The sequence below is a fragment of the Rhodnius prolixus genome, unplaced genomic scaffold, assembly GCF_049639745.1.
Source record: "Rhodnius prolixus isolate KJV_2025 unplaced genomic scaffold, Rpr scaffold_1, whole genome shotgun sequence".
NCBI classification, from domain to species: Eukaryota; Metazoa; Arthropoda; class Insecta; order Hemiptera; family Reduviidae; genus Rhodnius; species Rhodnius prolixus.
This window is the reverse complement of record NW_027411581.1, coordinates 34032604-34053485: the sequence shown is the minus strand read 5'-3', so window position 1 is coordinate 34053485 and position 20882 is coordinate 34032604. Positions and strand designations below refer to the sequence as shown.

General features: G+C 32.6%; 1 protein-coding gene across 3 annotated transcripts in view; it reads right to left on the bottom strand.

Moving 5' to 3' along the window:
* The window catches only part of LOC141459355 (uncharacterized), an 80363-nt gene extending 67782 nt beyond the window's left edge, over positions 1-12581 (bottom strand). For all 3 annotated transcript variants that reach the window (XR_012461459.1, XM_074138367.1, XM_074138379.1), the window contains exons 1-2: positions 12425-12581; positions 11381-11429 (exon numbers count right to left, since the gene is read on the bottom strand). Coding sequence is in view for 2 of the 3 variants with exons in the window: in XM_074138367.1 (XP_073994468.1) it covers positions 11381-11429; positions 12425-12514 (139 nt within the window). In the remaining variant the exon portion in view is untranslated. The remainder of the gene's footprint in view (positions 1-11380; positions 11430-12424) is intronic.
* Between the last annotated feature and the right edge of the window lie 8301 nt (positions 12582-20882).

Below are 20882 nucleotides of genomic sequence, written 5' to 3'. Positions count from 1 at the left end.
AAATGAGAGTAATGAGCCGAAAAATGATTTTGCAGAGCGATGTCAGCAAGATCGCAAGGTCACTTACAATCATATTCACTCTAATCCAGACAGTTTTATACAAACAATTTTCTTCAAAGTTGAAATCTTTTCTTATTTTCAAATTATAGGTTTCGATACTTCTTTTTATAGCTTCTTTTTTATGTGAGAATCCAGCCCATAACACAGACTGGCGAAATGATTTGTCGTAAATTCTAAAATGAACGATGTTTGCATCGTCAAAACACAATCTATTAGAACAGAGAATGGATTAAGATAAGGCGAGGTAATAACATGTCTTCTAAGGATGTAGTAGAACTTATTACCTCGAGAATTAGTCATTCTTCTACCCTAGTCTGGATATTTAGCGTTGTAGTCCACCTGTACCTAGTCACCTGAACCTAGGACTGAGTGATAAGAGGAAAGAAAGGAAGTAGTTAGGGCATATTCTTGGTTGCGACTGTGTAAAGGACTGATTCTGTGATAAGAAAAATAGCAGTTGGTTGAAGGTAGTAGAAGGAAGGTTGAAGGAGGTGACGAAGAATTTGGGAGCGAGAAAGGGATTGGCGAATGAGCGTATCAGATCCTCCGTATTTCATGTAAACTTTGAAGTCAGGAATAAAAAAATCGAGTTCTGTCAGTGAAGGGGAATGTTGGGTTAAGGGCTTTAAGGAGCCTAGGTAGAAGAGTCTTACCACAGATATGAATGGCGAGAGAGTCTAATAACGGGTTTTGAAATCATTAAGAAAGGCGCTAAGGTGGGGATCTCGCCTGAAATTGAAATGGGATGTGAAGATAAAGTGACAACTCTCCCGCTGCCATCTGGGCGACAGATATACTTTCATTTACTCGACTATCGTTCCTGAGTTGAAATGGTGAGTGATCTATTACAAGCGGAAGCAGTGGAAATGGTTTGTCAGGGCGAGGATGCTTTGCGTGATCATAGGATCTCTTGACCTTGTTGCTTTTTGCATTACGTTGCAGCCTTTAACGTAACTTTTCTCACCACAAAATGCAAAATATCTACAGTAGAATCAATGCTGAAATAAGGTCTGCATTCTTAATGACGTTCATTGCTATTTCATGCTCATCAGCAGAGGCTTCCTTTCGAGTTTAGGTTAGCAGGTCTGTCTTCTTTCAACCATTGAAGGTTTTTCTCAAAGACCTTAGGTACTCCGTGTGGGTTTGTTTAATTGAGATTCGCCAGGCAGAAGAAACGATCTCGAGGTGGTTGCTTTTTTGGTGATTTTCCAGAGAAACTGGTTCTCATCTGTTTATTTAATAGTTTTAAGGAGCGGTAAACTCGGTGTCCGAAGAGCTTCCCATGCAATCTGTCTCTCAGTTTCAATTAAGGAATATAGCCCACTAATTTACTACAAAAACACTAACACACACTTAAAAACTAATGTTCTGAATTGACTTGTGGATCGATAACTCTTAGTAAAGTGACATTTAATTAAATGATGACCTAATTTCCTTTATAATACTAATTGGAAAGCAATATACAATAAGCGAAATTTAATGTTGAATATAAAGATTCATCGAAAGTGCAATTTTACTAAAACATTTTAGAACGAGTTTTGCCACCAAAATAGCTTCTAGAAAATTTCAATATTCTGAAGTGCTGAAAGAAAGTCTGTGAGGGTTTGGGCGCAACCGACCCGAAGCCCAAATTCGAGTTACCTTAAAGTTTAAACATTTTGTAATGCTGTTTTTACAAGTTACACCTTCTCAATATAGTTAAAATAATAAAATTAGATTTTCATAGGTTATTGCTTAGTCATGAAACAATAACGCCTTATTTGCCATAAATAATTATTTTCAAGGATTAAATGGCCTTTTTCAAATAATACTTTTAATAATAATTTACATTTTAAAAAAATTAAGGTATTTTCAAGGTTGATAAGTAAATTATTTATTGATATACAAAATTTTTTAATGAGTTTTTAAGTTTCATTTCTTTTCTTTTTTTTAAATCTAAATTATATATATATTTAACCCTTTTATAGATTTTTAAGTGTCATAGAATTTGTATTTCTAATTTATCAAGTAATTAGTAAAACGTTTTATTCGTTCATAAGTATTTCAATTTAGATTTCAGTCATAATGAAGAAAAAATATACATTCACACATGTTCTATGAATTCACTTCAAAGTTGTTTTCATTTTAAACTGTCTCAAATTGAAAATGATTAATTTGATTAGATTTTAAACTAATTGATTTTAGCGCAAAAAGAATTTTTGGAATCCTAATAGAAGATCCTTCTTCATACTTCTTGTTTTTCTTGTTAATATCTCATTGTAGAAGTATCAATCTAGGTTTTTGCCGGTGTAAAGAAAATAAATTTAAACACTTTCAATGGATATAATTTCTTCTTAAAAGAAAGAGAACTTATTTATCACCTTCAAAATTGAAAGTCTATTTAATGAATAGCAGTAATTACAAATATTTTTTCCGTTCAAGATGTCTCTGAAAGGATTAAAAAATAAATAATAATAATAAAGCAAAAGAAGAATGATTCCTTAAAGCGAGCTTAGATGCTGGTGAGATGTGAATCTGAACCAAATTAAGAAGGAACCCTATAAAAGTGCGTAAAAAACGAGGAGAAATAGAAAAACATTTGCATTAAAATGTACGCTTGAAAGTGTGAGGATCATTAAAAGTTAAATGTACAATTTTCGATTTAAATAGAATCAAATAATTTTATTTTTTTTAACCATTAAACATTAGTTTTTTGGTAGTTTTTATGGTTGTCATTTTAAAAAAGAGTTTATTAGTAATGTCTCAATCACAGCTACTGAGAATTAGTGTGGATTCGATAAAAATATTTTAAAAATAAATAAGGTTTCTATTTGTGGGTTCATCTCTTTGATTATAAGACTAGAGCTCAAAAATATTCTGTTTAACCAATAAAAGAAAAATGTTCTAAAAAAGGAAAGTAAGTCAGACTTATCTCAGAAACATTTAGATTGAAAATATTGTATCAGATTGTTGAGAATAACAAAGAAGTTTGGCTGGCGAATCTTAGAATTACCTCGTTATAACGCTCTGAGACTTGAGATTTACTCTGAGTGAATAACATAAAAATATCTCTGAGGATTTTATGTAAAACCTCATCAGTTATGTGTCACATCTTTTGCAACATTGATAAATACAAGGAATGGAAATATGCCTTACAAAAATACGAGTATCTTAAACTTTTAACTTTTTCAGTGTACCTAATTTAACAGCGAGAAATTTATGTTTATTTAAGTATCTTGTTTTATGTACAATTCCAGACTTCATTGACATCCTGATTCCTTATTATTCCTATTACATTTAATTTATAGTAAAATAAGGAAAAGTTAATGAGCAATAAGAAGCCGTTTCAAATTACAAGGGGTGGCCACTTTTTTGCTTCTAAGTTTAAAAATGAAAGTACATAATGTTTCGTTATTTTAATATTTTTTAGTTGGTGAGAAATTTTTGAGGAAATGGACACACTTAACAAAAACTAAGAATTTTTGTGGCAAGATTATATAAAACCTGTTATTTGACAATTCTAATCTAAAAATAGCTTTAGATGAAATATCAAATTTACTGGGTATCTACAAACAACGGTAAAATGGAAACCCATAATAAATAAAAACCATTATTTTATAATTATATGACGAAATCATTAAAAATAAGTCAAAACAAAAGAAATCAATAGAGATGATGGATAAAACTTGGGATTTCTAATATTAAACACTGCCCGCTCATACTGGACATATACTACGTCACACTTTTGATCATGTACATAAAATAGGTAATTGGAGATAGGAATGTGGTTAGCCGCAAACCATTCTTCTTATCGTAAAACAAAAAGATACTGAACCGTACGCAAACAAGAATTCCAAAACACAAGCTTTTCGACTACTGACCTAATTTCCAGCAAAAGATATTGCTGCGGTGCAATAACTCAAATAAATGATTTTCTTTTATTGCAATTTCCACTACTGATAAAGGAAATCTCCATCTACCTGGATGTAGAGAAGATTCTACGAGGATTGGCCGGAAAGTCTAGAAAGTCTAGGTCTGTGGTGACATCCGCCAATTAGAGCACCCTTTCCTGTCTTGTCTGTTCGACTGACTTCGAAATCTGATGAAAATCTCCTGACGCCAGTATGAAGGCGTGGATATTTCTTCACCGAAGATCCGAACCCTGAGCCAAACCAGCCCTGTTGCCATGTTGTTTCATCTTCTTCCTACACAATGGCTGTCTAAAATGGCCAGTAAAAATGCCCAAGATCATAGTAATGGCCACCCGGACTTGCTGAAGTAATGCTGCGTTAAGTTTAGGCGAGTAGCTGCTAATAAACATTTTCTCCAGCCTCTGGTCTGGAGTTTCCCTGCAACTTATTACACACCCATTATTTGATGACTGTCCTGATAAGTGTTTAGGAAACCTGCTCTAAGCCCACAAGGCGGTTTGCTCTAAACCTAGCAAATTTCCTACGCCTTGTAAATGGAACAACTTGGATTTATGGCAATAGATGGACAGTTTCTAACCTCTGCACCACTTATTCATCAAATCAAAAACTCTCTGAATATCTGAAAAGGGTACATGACTACTACCGCCAAATCAACGACGAATCTTTGTCAGCAGAAGCCATTTTCGGGCAGTTTCGCTGGTTCATCGTCGTAAGTTTTTCCTCAGAATGGTGATAGATCACTTTTCTAAGGAGAGCCTCTATTTACCCTAATCTCCATGGACATGAAGAGAAGTAACGATATTTTATTGCAATCCGAAGTTATGTTCTCTAAATTAATTTTCAAAATTCAAGAAAGTCGTGAAAAATAAAGAATGAAAAAATCTGCTGTCGTGTGAGTCTGATCATTCACTCAAAGTCATTACATTTTCTTGATACTTCGAATTTGTAAAAAAAAAAAATTGTTGCTCACAATATTATGCAATCCATTTTCGAAAAAATAGCTAAACGATAAAAAGTCTACTCCATACATCAGCTGATTATCTTCTAAGTTGAAATGTTGGTTTTGTATTGCATTCTTGTTAATTATTACCTTACAGAGCATGACTCTTTAGAGAAATGTCCCTGCAACCCTCAACTAAAGTGTTCTAATCGAATTTCTAAGGGGGGAAATAGTATAATATAATATACTCTTATATAGTAAAGTTACCAAATGTAAAGGAAATAGCAACTGTTTTCGAGAAAAACTAAAAAAATTTGTTCAGTGAAGTGATGTTTTCATTTGGTCAAGTTTGATCTGCAAGTGGCATCAAATTAGGAATGTTTGCTATTTTTTGTTTTAAGTTATGAGGGTCAAACTTCTTCTCAAACTCTAATAAAGAACTAGTATTTGTAAAAAGCACTTTTTTGCTCTCAAAATATGGATTATAATCCTTTCTCTAACAAGATGTATGACAAAATTAAAAAAAAAAAATTATGTAGCAGTTTCTATTAATTATTTTTAATTAGAGCGAAGGGCACAAAGGGTGTTTCTATCCTAAAAATTAAAAATAAATAAATATGGTTCGTTTAAGAGCTTGAACAACTAACGGAATCTTGTGATTTAATGAATTCCTGAAAACCCTCATTAAACTTTTAAATTCTTTCAAAGACATTCAAAGAATGAAATATTTCTTACGGTGGGATTATGACTGACAGAAATTACATTCCAGTCATACCTAAGGAACTTATTGATCTGACATTTCATCCTATATTAAAGCCACTATATTTCCAGACCAAGCACCCCAGCTGCATGATTCAGCTGCATTTTTAACATTTTTAAGACGACATATACAACTTAATACCAATAACGCATTAATTAACATATTAATTAAAATGAGTTAAAACGAAAAAATCTTCAATAGCTAAAAAACAATTACAAAAACTAAAAGTAATTACAAACTGTGCAATGAATCTAATCTGAAGTGGAGATATTTCAAAACTATTAGAGTGAGTCGACAGTGTTACGAAGATTAGGCACAACAATTCTGTGGCTTCATGCTTTCTGCTCATATTACACAAGTTAATTTCATATTTGTAGTTTTGTTAAACACTATTAATCACGTGCAGATCGCTTCAGAAATTCTTTCTCTATCTGTTATTTAATTTAATGCATACATTTTTCAGATAAACCAAGAATTGCAAGTATGTTCAGAAACCTACAGGCGCCCTGATTTCTTTACTAATCTCGTTAACTGGTAAGATTGGTCCAAAGCGGAAAAGAATAATCGTTCTGGCACTAAGACAGTGTACCTGTCAGTCTTACGTTTTTTATCTTAAAGGCTGAAAAAGTTGAAACGTTGGCATACTAGGTACTGAAAAAAAAAAAAAAAATCTGTATACAAACTAACAAAAAAAAAATGTTACCATGGACAGACTAGCAAAATCGACAGAAGCCCCTAATGCATTCTTTGGTTGGTAGGGTAGAATCAACATTTGAGGTAAAGGAATACAGCCTAGGTGCTTCTTTGATGGAAAGGGAGCTTTTGAAAGTCTTGATCTCTGGATGATAGCCTCAAAAGAAAAGGTGAAGGTTCCGTAACTGTTAATTTTAGTTTTTATTTCAGAAATAGAACTTTATTTTATTTTTCTATTAAAATTTCTAGATGGGCATGGGGTGCCCTCACAGTGAACGTCTTTCCACAATGCTTTGGTGGGTTGTGCAGCATGAAATGTTAATAAAATTTAATTCATCGGAGTTTTTCGAGCGAGCGTATGCCAAATGATGGTGTTATTTCATTGATAAGATGCTGTATTGATACTAATTCAAATTGAATGTAAAGTATATGTTGAATTTAGGTTTAAAAATAATTGAGTTTATATCAACCCAAGAAAGACCCAATCAGTCGTACTAACTCAAAGCAGCAAAATGAAATAATTAACAATACCGAGGATAATAGAAAATTTTTGTACAGAATAAAAAATCAATGCGGATCCTACTACAAGTAGCAACAGCAAATGAAATTAGTCAGATCATGAACTGAGTCAGCACCAGCAGGTGTTACATCTCATTTTAGAAATAACGTGAATCCTTCAGGAGTGATAACCTGAATACTTATTTAAGATGTTACACAGCTAGGATTTGGATAAATGGAATATAAAGAGCAGCAATCTATTTTAAGACAAACCTTACCCTTAGGCTATGCCATTCTTGGTCGTATTTCAGATCAACAGGTACCGAACTCAGCTTTTAAAAAATTTTTTACCGTTTAAATAATAAGGATATGCTAAAACCACTAAATTCTTGTTTTCACCTCCAAATCTGTCCTGGAATGTTTCAGAGACTAGAAAAAAAAATTCCACCAAGGATGTTCTTCTGATCTGGTTTCCACGCCCATGTTATGGAAAATGAGGACAGGTTGGCAACATTAGACGCATCTTTTCCCTTTGATGGTCCCGACTTGATGATGATATACGTATCTAGACTCGTATTTATTTAGTTTCCAAAAATGGATGGAATTTAGAGCAGAAGTATTTAAGGATTTTTTTGCATTCTTAAATGATGAGTAAAGAACAAGAAAGAGTCCTTATGATTTTAAAGTTTGGTATTAAAGATGATTTTTGGGTTTGTCGCGATCGTATTGGATCGCTTGCTGAATTTTGTGGATTAAAGTGATATCAGTGTTTAACGGAGAGTCGTACCAAACCCATCTTGAACAGATTGTAAGATAGAGAAGAATGCAACAATTTCATGATGGACTGATCATAAGGGAAGATCATGTTCAGAATATTCGGTCGATATTAAAGTCCAAAGATATTATCTTAAGATAATTTATCGAATTTTTTGGGCCACTGTGATTTATTGGCGTCTAATTAAGTTCTCGTCTAGATATTCGCCCTAGACTCGGCTTACGTTGATTTATGAGGCGAGGAAGGTTAGCTGTGGCAAAGGTAGAGGAACTTTGTATAGATAAGACAACGTAAAATATAGCTAATATTTATCAAACTATTTTATTTTGCATTGTCTTATAGCTAATATTTATTAAACTATTTTAAATATAAATTTAATAAATATAAATAATGATACAGTACTAAGGACCCTGTGTCCTTGTGACAAGGGGAAAAATTCATAAGATAGCAAACTATCGATGGAAGGAGGGTTGCGTCACAGATATTTTACAACTTTCTAAGAGTATCCATCCTTTCCACTTCTCTTTGTGAGTATGTGTGTTTGTATTTATTTATTTAGCTATATATTTCATACAGCTGTTTCAATTTTTATGTAATGCAAATATAATTTTATTATGCAGCAACCTTGGCCCAGATCTAATCAGTCTATTACAGTTTAACAACTTGTTTAATAAAGCTAGACCGACTAGTCTGATCAGCCATATACATGTCTCTAGTGGAAAAAGTGAACTTTCTACAACATTGTTGCAAAGCTAAGAAGAGATAATCTCTATTAAAGTAGGATTCAAGTGATTTGAGTAGCCATTCTATTCTAGAAGCTGCTACAGGTTTCAGTCTGGTATTTGCCTAATTATTCGAACGCACGTAATAGCTTCATGCATGGATGAAACATTTTGATATAAAGAGAAATGGCAGTGATATGATCTGTCCACAGTCTCTGTAAGTATAGGGACATTCCGAGAAGATAATAATTCTGCAAGTTTATGCCTCTCTCTCTCTGTATATTTCTAGATTTTCACTAAAATAAGTTTCTAAACAATTTTTTCGATCGGAATAAACACACAAAAAGTAATGGAAAACTAAAGAATATTGGAAACTTCAAGAACCTAGCAGCACTTTCTATCAAAGTAAGAGGAAATGAAACTATAAATTAATAAAGATAGATTCCTCTGCTATTTTAAACAATTTCCTAAGATATATATTTTTATTTTAGAAAGCTAATGAATATGTTAATTGCCGCTAGAATCAATAAGATACTGCTCAGAATAATCCTACCAAAAGAGAATAATAAGTTAAAGAAGCTCATTGACCCTTCTGGATTACAACAGCTTAGAAAGTATCAAAAACTCAAAAAAATAATTAATTTGATGAACTAAAACACTTTATGAAACCATTATGTGAAATAATTTTTTTTAAGGTCGCCTAATTAGCGATGCAAATATTTAAATCCGATAGCAATTAACAATTTCTTACTTGCTTATTAAATAGATAACTCTACATAGAAAGTAATTGCAACTATTGTTTTAAGTTTAGATTACAATAGAGCGATTTTTCTTCACTGACAGAACTGATATATTTGAGAACAATGAACTCTAGTTGATCTTTATTCTCTCGTTTTACGAATCTGCTTTCTATGTGATTTTTTTTTCTATAATACATTTTTTTTATTTCGCTGGAAAAATATTTATTTTCAGAGAAATATTTAAACGTTTTTCGCTTATCCGATTCAAAGTTTAAATAGTTATTAGTTTTCAACAATTACGCCAATCAATTGCATATTTCATTTTGCTTAACTTTTTCTGCTCATGAATCGTGCAAAAAATTCAGATAGGTCGGCGTTATAAATTTTCCCTGAATACTAAAAAAATAAAAGATGTCTTTAAGAAACGGTTTGATTTAGTGAGTATGTTGAGTTAGGAATCTAAACATTTCAAAAACTATCCTCCACTGATATTCACTTAGTTAACCCGCTAAGATGAGCGCTTTAATCTTAACCGCCAATGGAAAATTCTACGCACCATCATTAACGCACCTTTCTTGAGCTAGCCAAATTCCGTCGCAACATACTTTATTCAAAACTGACCTAAAAGTACAACCCCACTCACGCGCTAACCTCTCCTAAACTATCCTCGCTTCAAATCCTCAACAAAGTCTGAAGCGTTGACGGTTTTGCGATTACCTGATCGCATGGAAAAAAAGGACATCCTTTGAATTCATTATCAATAATCTGTTATAGCGACCATCGACAGGTGGCTCTCATTCAATTCCTTCAAGCCATTTTGCTTTATCTGTCATAGGTCACCTAATGTATTTGTAGCCAATAGACAGTTGTAAATAAACTACGCCAATACTAAGAGAACTTTGTCAATAGTTGAAAAATAATTTTCTGTTTTATCTCCAACAGTTTTTCCTAGACCAAAACGCATTTAAAGACATATTATTTTTGTTGACTATTTATCCCAGAAATTATCATTTTATAAGGGGTTATCAATAACAATAAAAAACTAATAGAGAAACTAAAAAAGCTTAGCAAATAGTTTCAATTAATAGTGTTAGGTAGTTTGGTGGGTAAATATTATCTGACGTTTAAATAGTACCGTTGACTCTGTTTCGCGTTTTTAAGTACACTTTACATAAAACAGAGTTCGGTCGAAACGTAAGTATAAGAAGGTGATAATAAGGTGATGGTATCAAAACATAATATCACATTTGATACTAAGTTTTAGCTATCTGTGACTTTTAGTGACTCTATTCGCTCGCACCCCATTTCATGAGCTAGATAACGACTTGAAACTACTAACTCCCACTATTAGAGCAAAGAAGTTCAATGTTGATTTAAGATTTCTCTATAAATTATTGACCGTTGCTATAGTCTCTTTGAAAAGATAAATGTACCAAGGTTAAGTGAGAGAAATATTAATTTCTGTAATGTCCCCTACTTCAAAACAAATCACGTTACTATAGTGCTGTAAACAGGATGACGCAAACAGAGATGCTCAAAAATATGACTTCTTTTTTGTACTGTAACAAAGTGCCAAAATATTATTATAAGATACTGGTATACATTAAATAGAAACAGAATAGAAAGTGAATAGTTTATTCAGTCCTTATAACTTCTAAAGTTTATTTTACTTTTGATGGTTTAGAATAGTATATGTTTATTAGTTAAAATTTATAAATTCTTTTTGGTTTTTCGTATAATTGAATACTTGTTTATTAACAATGTATGATAAGTGTATACAAGAGTGTTAAGGAAATAAAATATCTAGCGTTCAGCAAGTCTTGATTGTCACTATTGGAAGAGTGGGGCAAAGGGAGAAGCTGCGCGCTTCCTATATCTTAATATCATTAGTGTGTTATTCTCGACTGTATGTACATGCCCTTAAGATAAAATTTAATTTGTAAAATGTGTTTACTTTAATTATTATTGTAATATAACTCTTATTATTGTGTTGTTGTTTACATATATTCAGTATTCTTATTTTCCCCCGTTAACCCTAACAAAGAGAAATAAAGTTAAAGTATTAGTGGGAGTGTAATCATTGAATTAAACCGTCTCCTCTGTGGCCTTTTCTTTCTTGGATAGTCATTTTAATTGACAATGTATTATTACTTTTTGTATCTATTTATTTAATCAAATGATTAATCAAACTATCTACAAACAATTTATAAAATAATTCTTGTCTGAAAAGAATTCCTAATAAGTTACAAAACTATTGAATATAAAAAACAATTGTACTTACAGATACTAAAGCCCACATCTAATGGTTCTATAGGGAGTAGCCCAGCGCTCTGGAGAAAAAAAAAAATTGTTTAAAAGTGGGGGAAAAAAATAAGGTACCACATTGTTGAGCCATTGAAAGAAGAATTGGGTCGGATCCTTCTCAGTGTAGGAGTGCTACAAAGAATTAAGAATTAAAGTACAAAAACTCCAAGTTCTGCAGGACTTGCGTGATATACACAAATTAAAGAAGACCGATTTAACTGTCAGAAAGGCCTAAGTGGCCTGCGGCGACAAGGGACCTCTCCCACGATCAAGTAAACTAGGTGTCACTTTCTAACATTCTGATATAAATAGATAGTTCTGGTGGAATTCTTTAACGTAAATAAATGATTTCATTTGGTTTAACGGTTTATAACTAAATCGCTTTTCTATGGATTATTAATTGATAGATAATATATTAAATTCAGAAGAAATTTCAATGGTAACATTTCAAACTTTAAAGGTATACTCTGTATTTTCAGCTACTACAGAAATAAATTCCATAGTTATAATTATTAATTCCTGTTGTACTATAAGAGTAAGTGTTTTATTCTTGTGGACGTATGTACGATAATAGTGTTCACCATTTTTTGAACTTGCTGAGAATTTAGTTTAAAATTATGCCATACAATAACGCGCAGATTCAGTCGGTATTTCCAGTTTCAAAAAACTACAAACGTAAAAAATAAAAATGCGCAACATTAAATGTATAAAAACTAAGTGAAAATTGGGGCAATGGAAAAAATAATTAATTTAAAACTGCGATAATGTGTAACGAAGAGGTTGACTGTTCATTAAAAAATTACTAGGTTTTCTAAAACTGGAAAACTATGTCAATCCAATTTTTTTTATTAATAGCAACCTTTGCTTAATACTATTTTCATTTGAGAGAATGGAACCATTGAATTTTAAATGAATTATTTATTGATAAAATATTTTTCTTGTTACACATCTTGATGTGTATGCAGCTAATAATGTTACAACTATTTAATTTGATTTAAAAGTTTAATTGAATGATTCTTACCTTGATTACGATGTCTTTCCGGGTTGCTTGGATGCAGGGAAGCAAAAAGAGCGCTAATAAAACCCAAACGTTCTCTAAAACGGCCACCATTAAAATTAAAATAATCTATACTGAATTCATTTGTAATAAGCAAACATAAATTTAAATTTATTGACAGGTGATAAATAGCACAAACACCACCTGAGTAGAAAATATTATATTACAAAATAATAAGAGAAAAATAAAAATAAGAGGGAAGGGATTAGCTATGAGGTTAGCATACTGGACTCCCACGCGGAGGTCCCGGGTTCGAATCCAGCAGCTGACCCTTAGATTTTCTCTGCCTAGGAGCTTCTTACAGCTCACTGTCCGGTAATGGACAGTTTTGTCTGTAACGAGAGAACACTGTCCGGAGGCCGGCAGTGCACTGGAAAAAACTCCGGGCGCTAATAACCTCAGCTGTTGATGCGCCAAAAAAAAAAAAAAATTAGAGAAAAATGTTAAGAAAGTGGTATTCAAACAAAAAAGAAACAATCTTTAAGACCTTGACGACTATTTTTATTATAAAAAAGTAAAAAAAACAAAAACCATTTGCTTTTAGATACTGAAATATTCTTTTCTAGCATCTAGAATAGAACAACCTTCCACTAGCCTAGATCCTCTATACGTCCTCTAGTGATCTGCCGAATATAGGAAAATGCGAAATATTTTTAGCAGCCTTCCTTTCTCCCCGCGTCTAAATCCATCTGAATATTTTCTGTTGTCAACTGCTGTTGCAAATTAAGCACTATATCATAAACCATTATGCAAAAAGCATCCTCTATTGTCCCTGTCTTATCACCCAATAAATCTTTTTCTTTGGGAAAAAAAAAGAAGAAATAGTTATAAAGCTTCTTTTCTAATGTATTTATCTTCTTCCTTTCCGAACATCACATCAATTTTGAGTCTGCTTCATTTAAGTTCACCGACTTCAGCTACTACGTTGCTGACATGAACTCATTCGCTCTAGAGAGAATTAAAGCTTCTGGATATCGATCAGGCAGGTGACATATGACTCCCCAGTTTTGGTGAGAATGTTCAATGGAATTCTCCCCTTTTATTTTCACCTTATTCTTAAATCCTTTTTAAATATCTACTCCATCTTTGCTCTTCCTACTCAGGAACAATGCTCCATTCCTTCCCGGATGGCAGTTGAGCCATAGCGTCTAATTTAGATACCGGCTAGGCATTCCGCTCTCTCCAAACCCTCATTCATTTGCTAGAAATCTCTTAAAAGGTTTAGGATATGAAAATTTAATGTCAACTATGCTTAAAGCATCCTTACACCATTACCATCTTTCATTTAATTATAAATCCTTCGGTTGGGAAAGTCCGTTATCTTGATCTCAACCAAGACAATGACTATATTCAAATCAACACTAACGTCAAGAGAACGGAAACGGTATATCAACATGTAAGCAACACACTATGCTAAGAACGAATTATATATGTATATTTAAATAAAGTTGGGATAACTTAACGAAATTCCCACCTGCCAAATATAATTGCTTTATTATTACATATGAAATGCTGAAATATACTGTAATTCTTTCATCAACTTATTTTTGAACTCCCTTATCTAGAAGAAAAAATATTTCACTCGCGTTTAATTTTCAAAAATGGATTTTCAAGCCAATACCGCTGAATTCGAAAAAGAATTTTAGGCATTGGTCTATACGTAACGGTGTGTAACCTTTTAGCAGGCAAGCGCAAGTCCGCGAAGAATCTCTTTACTAGCGAACGATATAAGAAGGCAGGATATAGGGCAGCTATTAATGCTGCCCCACCAACTGTTTCAATTGCAGGCCCAAGCTAGCCTATTTGCGAGCACATTTGAAAAGGGCACCCAGAAGCATGGAAGACCTGTCCATTGCTAAAGGTTGTCCGAGACTCTGCAAAGCACTTCAGAGCGATATCAAGATGTGTTTATTGTAGCGTGTGGACTAACGCCAGAAGGGTCTAGCTGTGTGCAAGTGAATGTGTGTATGTTTGTTTGACCGCAGCTCAAAACCCCAGGAACGGTAAACTTTATGTACTTTCGAATTCAAAACACACATAGTTTTGAACAATATCAACCAACCGAAAATGCCATTTTATTGAATCAAATTTTCAGTTTTTTTGAGAGTTCTTCGAAAACAGCTCCTCCCTATTTTACATATTTTGCATAAGTAGATCTGCAACTTTTGTTTCAAACTTTTTTCAGAGCAAATTTTATGAAGAGGAGAGAGAAGGGTTGCTGAATCCACTGAAGCCCCATTTCAGAATTATTAGTATTCAATCTGTAACCATAATTCCAAATCTGAAGAAAACTTAGTGACTAAAAGAGACATTTCAAAGAATAGATTTAGGTAGTTTTTAGCGATTTTTTCGGAAAAGTGCCCTTAATGTGGACATGTAATTTTGAAGCGAACTACTTTTTTGTGCAAATTGTTACAATAGAAATAAATTGTGTTAAGAGATGGTCGAGTGAGTGATATTTTGTTAGGATTGCATCAGAAAAGTCGATAAAGGCGGAAAAATTCCCAGTTATCTGGTTCAAAAAGCTTTCACTTAAAAAACAAAATATGTGTTTGTGATTCTTTTTAGTAGATCTCATTCAACGATTTGAATGATTTCGTGAACATTTTAAGAGGAAAATCTCTACTGCTAAATTGGGGTATCAGTACCATATGGAATAAAGTGATTAAATATGCGTCATTGCGGGTTAAATATCAAGTTTACAAGACTGCCCAGTGCAGTAGCATACTTTGTTGCCCAAATCTCTAGATCCAGTTTTTCTTTTCACGCTGAAAATAAATATGAATTACTTCCTGAATGTACTTGACCTCCCGGATCATCGCTTGTCTAAGATTATTAGCCATGGAAATGATTAGGCGTAAACTGTTTTTCTTTGGTTTTCTTCATAGATTTATCTCATTTAGCTCATTTACATAGCGAACAGTTTGACTTATTCTTGCTGAATAAACCCCTACCCTATGGTTCAAAAGCAATTATGCACTTTACTTTCATCTTTAAAAATTTGTACAGGGATGAATCTTGGCCTTGCCAAAAATCCTGATAAGTTTCTGAAGGATCCAACTTTAATAGAAACTAAGACGATTTTGGAAGTCATTGTGGGTCGAACTCAGTAATTCGTTTCAATTTATCAGTTCTGAGTTTGTAGTTTAAATTTAAATAGCGTCCCTTGGTTGGAAAGGGATCCAGAAAAAGAGTATTGCCAATTATGTAGTATTCGGCAGCCGGAGACTCATTTTCTTGGTGAATGTTCGGCATTTGTTGACTCACGGAAGAGCTTCTTTGGCTTTGATTTTATTTCTGGCACTTTTATTGTACAGTTATTCTCCACAATTACGGATTATCTACTGCTGAGATTTGTTCGTGATATTTGGGGTGTAAGAAATTCGAGCTTATCAAATTAAATATTTTGTTTTATGGAAATATTATCAATATCAAATATACATGTACTTATTTCTCCTCATTTTTCTTTTTATCTCTCCGAGTTCATTCAGAGGAATTTACCAATAATGTTTCTTTATCTTTAATTATTTTATATTGCATCTCTTATTTTATTTATATGTATCTTTATTTTTTCAAAAGTTTTATAATTTTTATTTGTTAGTTTTACTCTATATTTAATTTTTTATTTTCTTTTGCTTTTCACATATACAGATTATTTTGTTTTAATTAAAAAATAGTTATTTGTTTTTGTATGTATATTGGTTAGGGACAGTCTGGCAGACGGCTTTTGCCATGCCTATTGTGCTTAACATATTTTCACATACCATTTTCTGTATTTAATTTTTCTATTGTATAATAAAGTACTATTTCTATTCTATTTGATAGCGATAAATCTGAAACTAATATAATAAAAATATTTTATTAATCTGATCTAATATAAAAGTATTTGCAAAAATAAAAAACAATTTTTTTAACTCTCAAGAGATTCCTGGAAACCAGTGATTAAAAATATTGGATAATATTGCGGTAAGGTAAAACCCACAATCTGTCTGTGAATTCAAGGATATTTACTTTTCCTTGTTCGACGAAATGCCAGCTTTAAGAAACAAGAGAACACTGACTATTCAAGTTAAAACACCGTAAATAATAATCATAATAAAGAGAGAACAATGACCTCTCAGCTATTAACTCCAACTACTAACTGTAACAAACATTTTTTTTTAATCCCTTATAACGAGGTTGAACTAGAAACAGGTTTTTAAAAGTTCATTAATAATGAATAATAATAATAAAAAAATAAATAAATAACTGAATATCTATCTACTAAAACTTGCATGTTTCTTAAACTTTCAAATGACATTCGATTAAAAGTTTTTCGTTTAAGGATGACTGTACACGTTTTTCGGTAGAATTTAATTTGAAACTTTTCCAGCGCAAGTATCAATTGGGGCTAAATCAATATTATTCAACAGTTATTTGTACAAAATTACAAACATCTTTACTTTAGAAAATGGTTATGTTACCTCACCGCCGAAAATGTTAAAATGATTATATGATGTTTAAAAGGTTGTAGAACCTTTTAAACATCATATAATCATTTTAACAACGGAAACAACGGATGAAAGAAATATATATGCAGGATAAGGAAGAATATTTTGGTAGTAGAGGGGTTTTCCAGATCAAGAACCGTTAAAACCTCTTAAATTAAATTTGTCCGGAAATACTAATATTGAAGTAATTGCTTCTGTCTCCTGAAATATATTGTAGTACAATAGGTTCTTATAGATGATCCTTTCAAATTCTGTCAATGATTTTATTCGTTGTAGAAAGTATATTCTTGTTTTCTACCGGTTTGCATCCAACTTCAGAGTTTGTTTTATCAGCCGCGTGTAGGAAATTTGACTTCGACCTTCTTGTATCTCACAATATACTAACTGAGTCCAATTGGAATAGAACCTAAGAGAATCCAATTCAGTTTGTTTTAGAATTTAGAGTATTAACCAAGAGAAATTTTAAAGGTTCTCTAAGATGAAAGAATCCTATCCCAATCTGAAGTTAATTAGGGCAATAAAACCAGAAATATTATCTATCATTAAATGGATCTCACCACGGGCCCCAGGATGACATAATTATGTGTGTATCCTTCTTTATATCCTTAGGTTTACCTCAAAAAAAAAAATCTTTGAACAAGGATTTGTTGTTTTAGGAAAAAAATATATGTATATGTTGCAACAGGCACCACAGTAGCTGAACGGTTATAGGCGAGGGCCGCAAAGCCAAGTATGGTGGCACTGGGTTCGACTCCCGGTTAGGCCTTGGATTTTATTTATTGGTTTGTATGGAAAATTTATAGTAAAGAATGTTTCCTAGTCGCCTCCGACCACGACACCTAATTTGGTAGTTGGACGTAAAAGTCCGACAGAAAAACTAGGCAATACTTCAGTTACTGCACTATATTTTGCCTCTTTCTATAACTATCCTAAATGGAAAACAACCTAGAAAAATATTTCTCTCTGGTTCACATCAAGAACAAAGCCTTGTAGCTTTCTCTTATTAAAATGTTTAAAAAAGTTAATTGGCATTAAAATGAAATCGGTTGAAAAAATAAAATTTTGGAGGTAAAAATAAATTGGGAGTATTCGAGAGGACAATTATTGAATATTAATGAGACTTTTTAATTATTGATTATTAATGAGATTGTTGTTATAAGTTCGTTGTGACTTCCGAATACAGTGCTAACTTTTTAAGATGAACTGAGAAGTTGCAATTTTAATCCACAACTTAGTCAATAATGTAAGTAAGACTATTAATCAAGAAAATTTGATGAAATTGGTTAAGTTCTCATGAATGTCATGTAAGAGCAATCACCCATTGGTGAAACTCTTTCTCAGTGGATTGCACTCATATCAGTAGGTCCCTAGGCCATTTCCGCTTCAGTCGACGAGAAGGATTGTCTGGAAGGTGAGGAGAGGAAAGCTGTTGTACAAGAGGATTAGGATGGAGAGCAAGGAGGCTGTGGAAGTTGCGTTAGCGAGACTTTATTAGATCGGTTACAAAAAGGATGTGGAGGTTAGTGTAAAAAATTAAAATCGTCAAAACAAAAACAACTGATGACTCCTAATCTTCAGTACAAAAAGTTTTGTCTTCAATGTTCTCATCCCAAAAAAGTTTCTTAATGATCAAAGGAAATAGAATATGCGATATATTGGACCACATTTTTGTATTACAACCGGTTTGGGTTTTTTATCAGATTATTATCATGTGAATTGTAATTATTATTTTATGATCTAGTTCCCTTTCAATAACATAATTACTATCTGTATAATCATTATTGAATCAACTTTTATTGAAGCCATAGTTGACTTTCCAGCATTGAGATACGACAAGGTCAAGGATATTACTAGGTCACTTCCTAAATATTAACAGTTATGTACATATTAAAATAATCCACTTTTTAATACACAATTCTTAATAAAATAACAAAAACTTCTACAAGAGTCAATTGAACAAGGTTGTCAATTTCCATTTTTTTATGGGTTTTCTGTGTTAATTTTGTCCAACATGTAACTTTAAAAAACTTAGAAATAAATAGGTCAATAGAAACAGAATAATAAAATAAGTGGATGACAAAAACTTAATTCTTGCACCCGAAGAGATTTATACAGAATGTTAAGTGTGGGAATTCCCTCAAGATTTTTATACGGAGCAGAAAGGAACTAAGAAACCTAGGGGTGCTGAATACCGACTTGCACCAATGTCTCGCTAATTTATGTAAGGATTTGAAAAGGTGCCGAGACCGACCGGTTTAAAGATAACCAATGTAAAGAATGAGTTTGAGTTTTGGGGGAGTAATAGGGTTTCCTGTTGAGTCCGAAGTGGTCTTGGTCTCTTGGTCCAAAATTTTTGGTGGTTAACCAATTAAATGCAAATAAAGTAATTGAATAAATTCTAAAAAACTTTACCATAAACTTAGCAGTAGCTGTTACTGTAATTTTCCCTTTCAATATTTTCCTGTAAATTCATCGAAACTAAAAAATGGGAGACTAATTAAATGTATGAATTTTCAGTTTCTCTTCACCATTATCCTTTCGCCGTGACTAATTTTTTTAATTCTTGCTTTTGAGAATAGAATATTATTTTTTCAACCATTCGACTAATTCTAACACGTCAGTACTTATTTTTACAAATGAACTTCTTTTTTGGTTGGCAGTACAACATAAGCGGATAAAGTATATCCATTAGGCGCATTCAGCCCTACGGCTTCTTGTGTGCGACACCAATTGCCGTATGCCAAAGCTGGGCGTGCCGCCTCTCCCATAGCACAAAATAGGTACAACGCAGAGTCGGTCAGCCAGGGCGCCACATGTGGTCCGTCTTGTAAATAAAGTTTGAATAAATAATCATAACACCGAGATATAAAATTAACAAATACCAGTAAAAGAATAAGTGGTCCTGGCTTTGAATGGTTCCTTCGAAATCCAATTTGCCAGAACACACACATTAACATTTAAATAAAAGAATAAAAGTTGCAGTGCTGCTTCATTCCGTTCCATCTCTGACTTTGAACTTATAGAAAGTTTCTATTTATTTATTCGGCGCAATTCATAACATGAAACTCATTTTTCAAGTATCTCACTGTGAGATATTTCGTTCATCGTTATCGCAGTTAGTAATCATTTGGTCACTAGTTGCTCTGCCACAGATTATATCGCTTAAGCGTGTAAAGTAAACTTTCGTTTTGTTAACTATTTGGTAACTATTTATTTATTTCCTTCAAAAATGCATGTTTTTAAGGGGAAAAATTCGAATTCACTGACAGATGATTCACAAATACTTTGGGTTTGTCGCGAAATTCGTAGAATTCTGTTGAGCCATTACTGGCAAGAAACGGTTGCGGAGTACTGGTCCAAATTAATTCACACATCAAGATAATTTTCTACTTTGCATACTTATCTTTAGTTGATATGAATGTGAAAATTTATCTTAGTTCTTCTAGGCACTTTTTTCCCCCCTACACATTCAGTTTACGAAATTGATAGAATGCTGAACTTTACCACACATTTATTAGGGACACTTGTGTTACTTTTTTGGTATGTTTACAAATTGCGCTGATGCAAATATTTTTTAACAAGTGATTAGTAACTATACATATTACAAAATGAATCTTTATTTCTATAAAGAGTAGGTTCATTTAAACCAGAAGCAGGTTCTCAAGGAACAGTCGCCACAACAGTTTATCGAAGAACTCTTTAGGACAGCCCTGAATTACACTTGCTTTTAATGTAGTGCATTTCATAAGGGCATTCTCAAAAATTTCTCAACTGAACGAAACTATGAAGTTATGCTCTAACAGGAAGTGGAACAAAACCAATAACAATAAAATTTACAAAGAATATTATTTATTTAGGCTATTTTGTACAGAATTATTCTAACAAAAATATTTATGAATTAACCAAAAAAAATGAAGTGTTTTTGTAAGGGA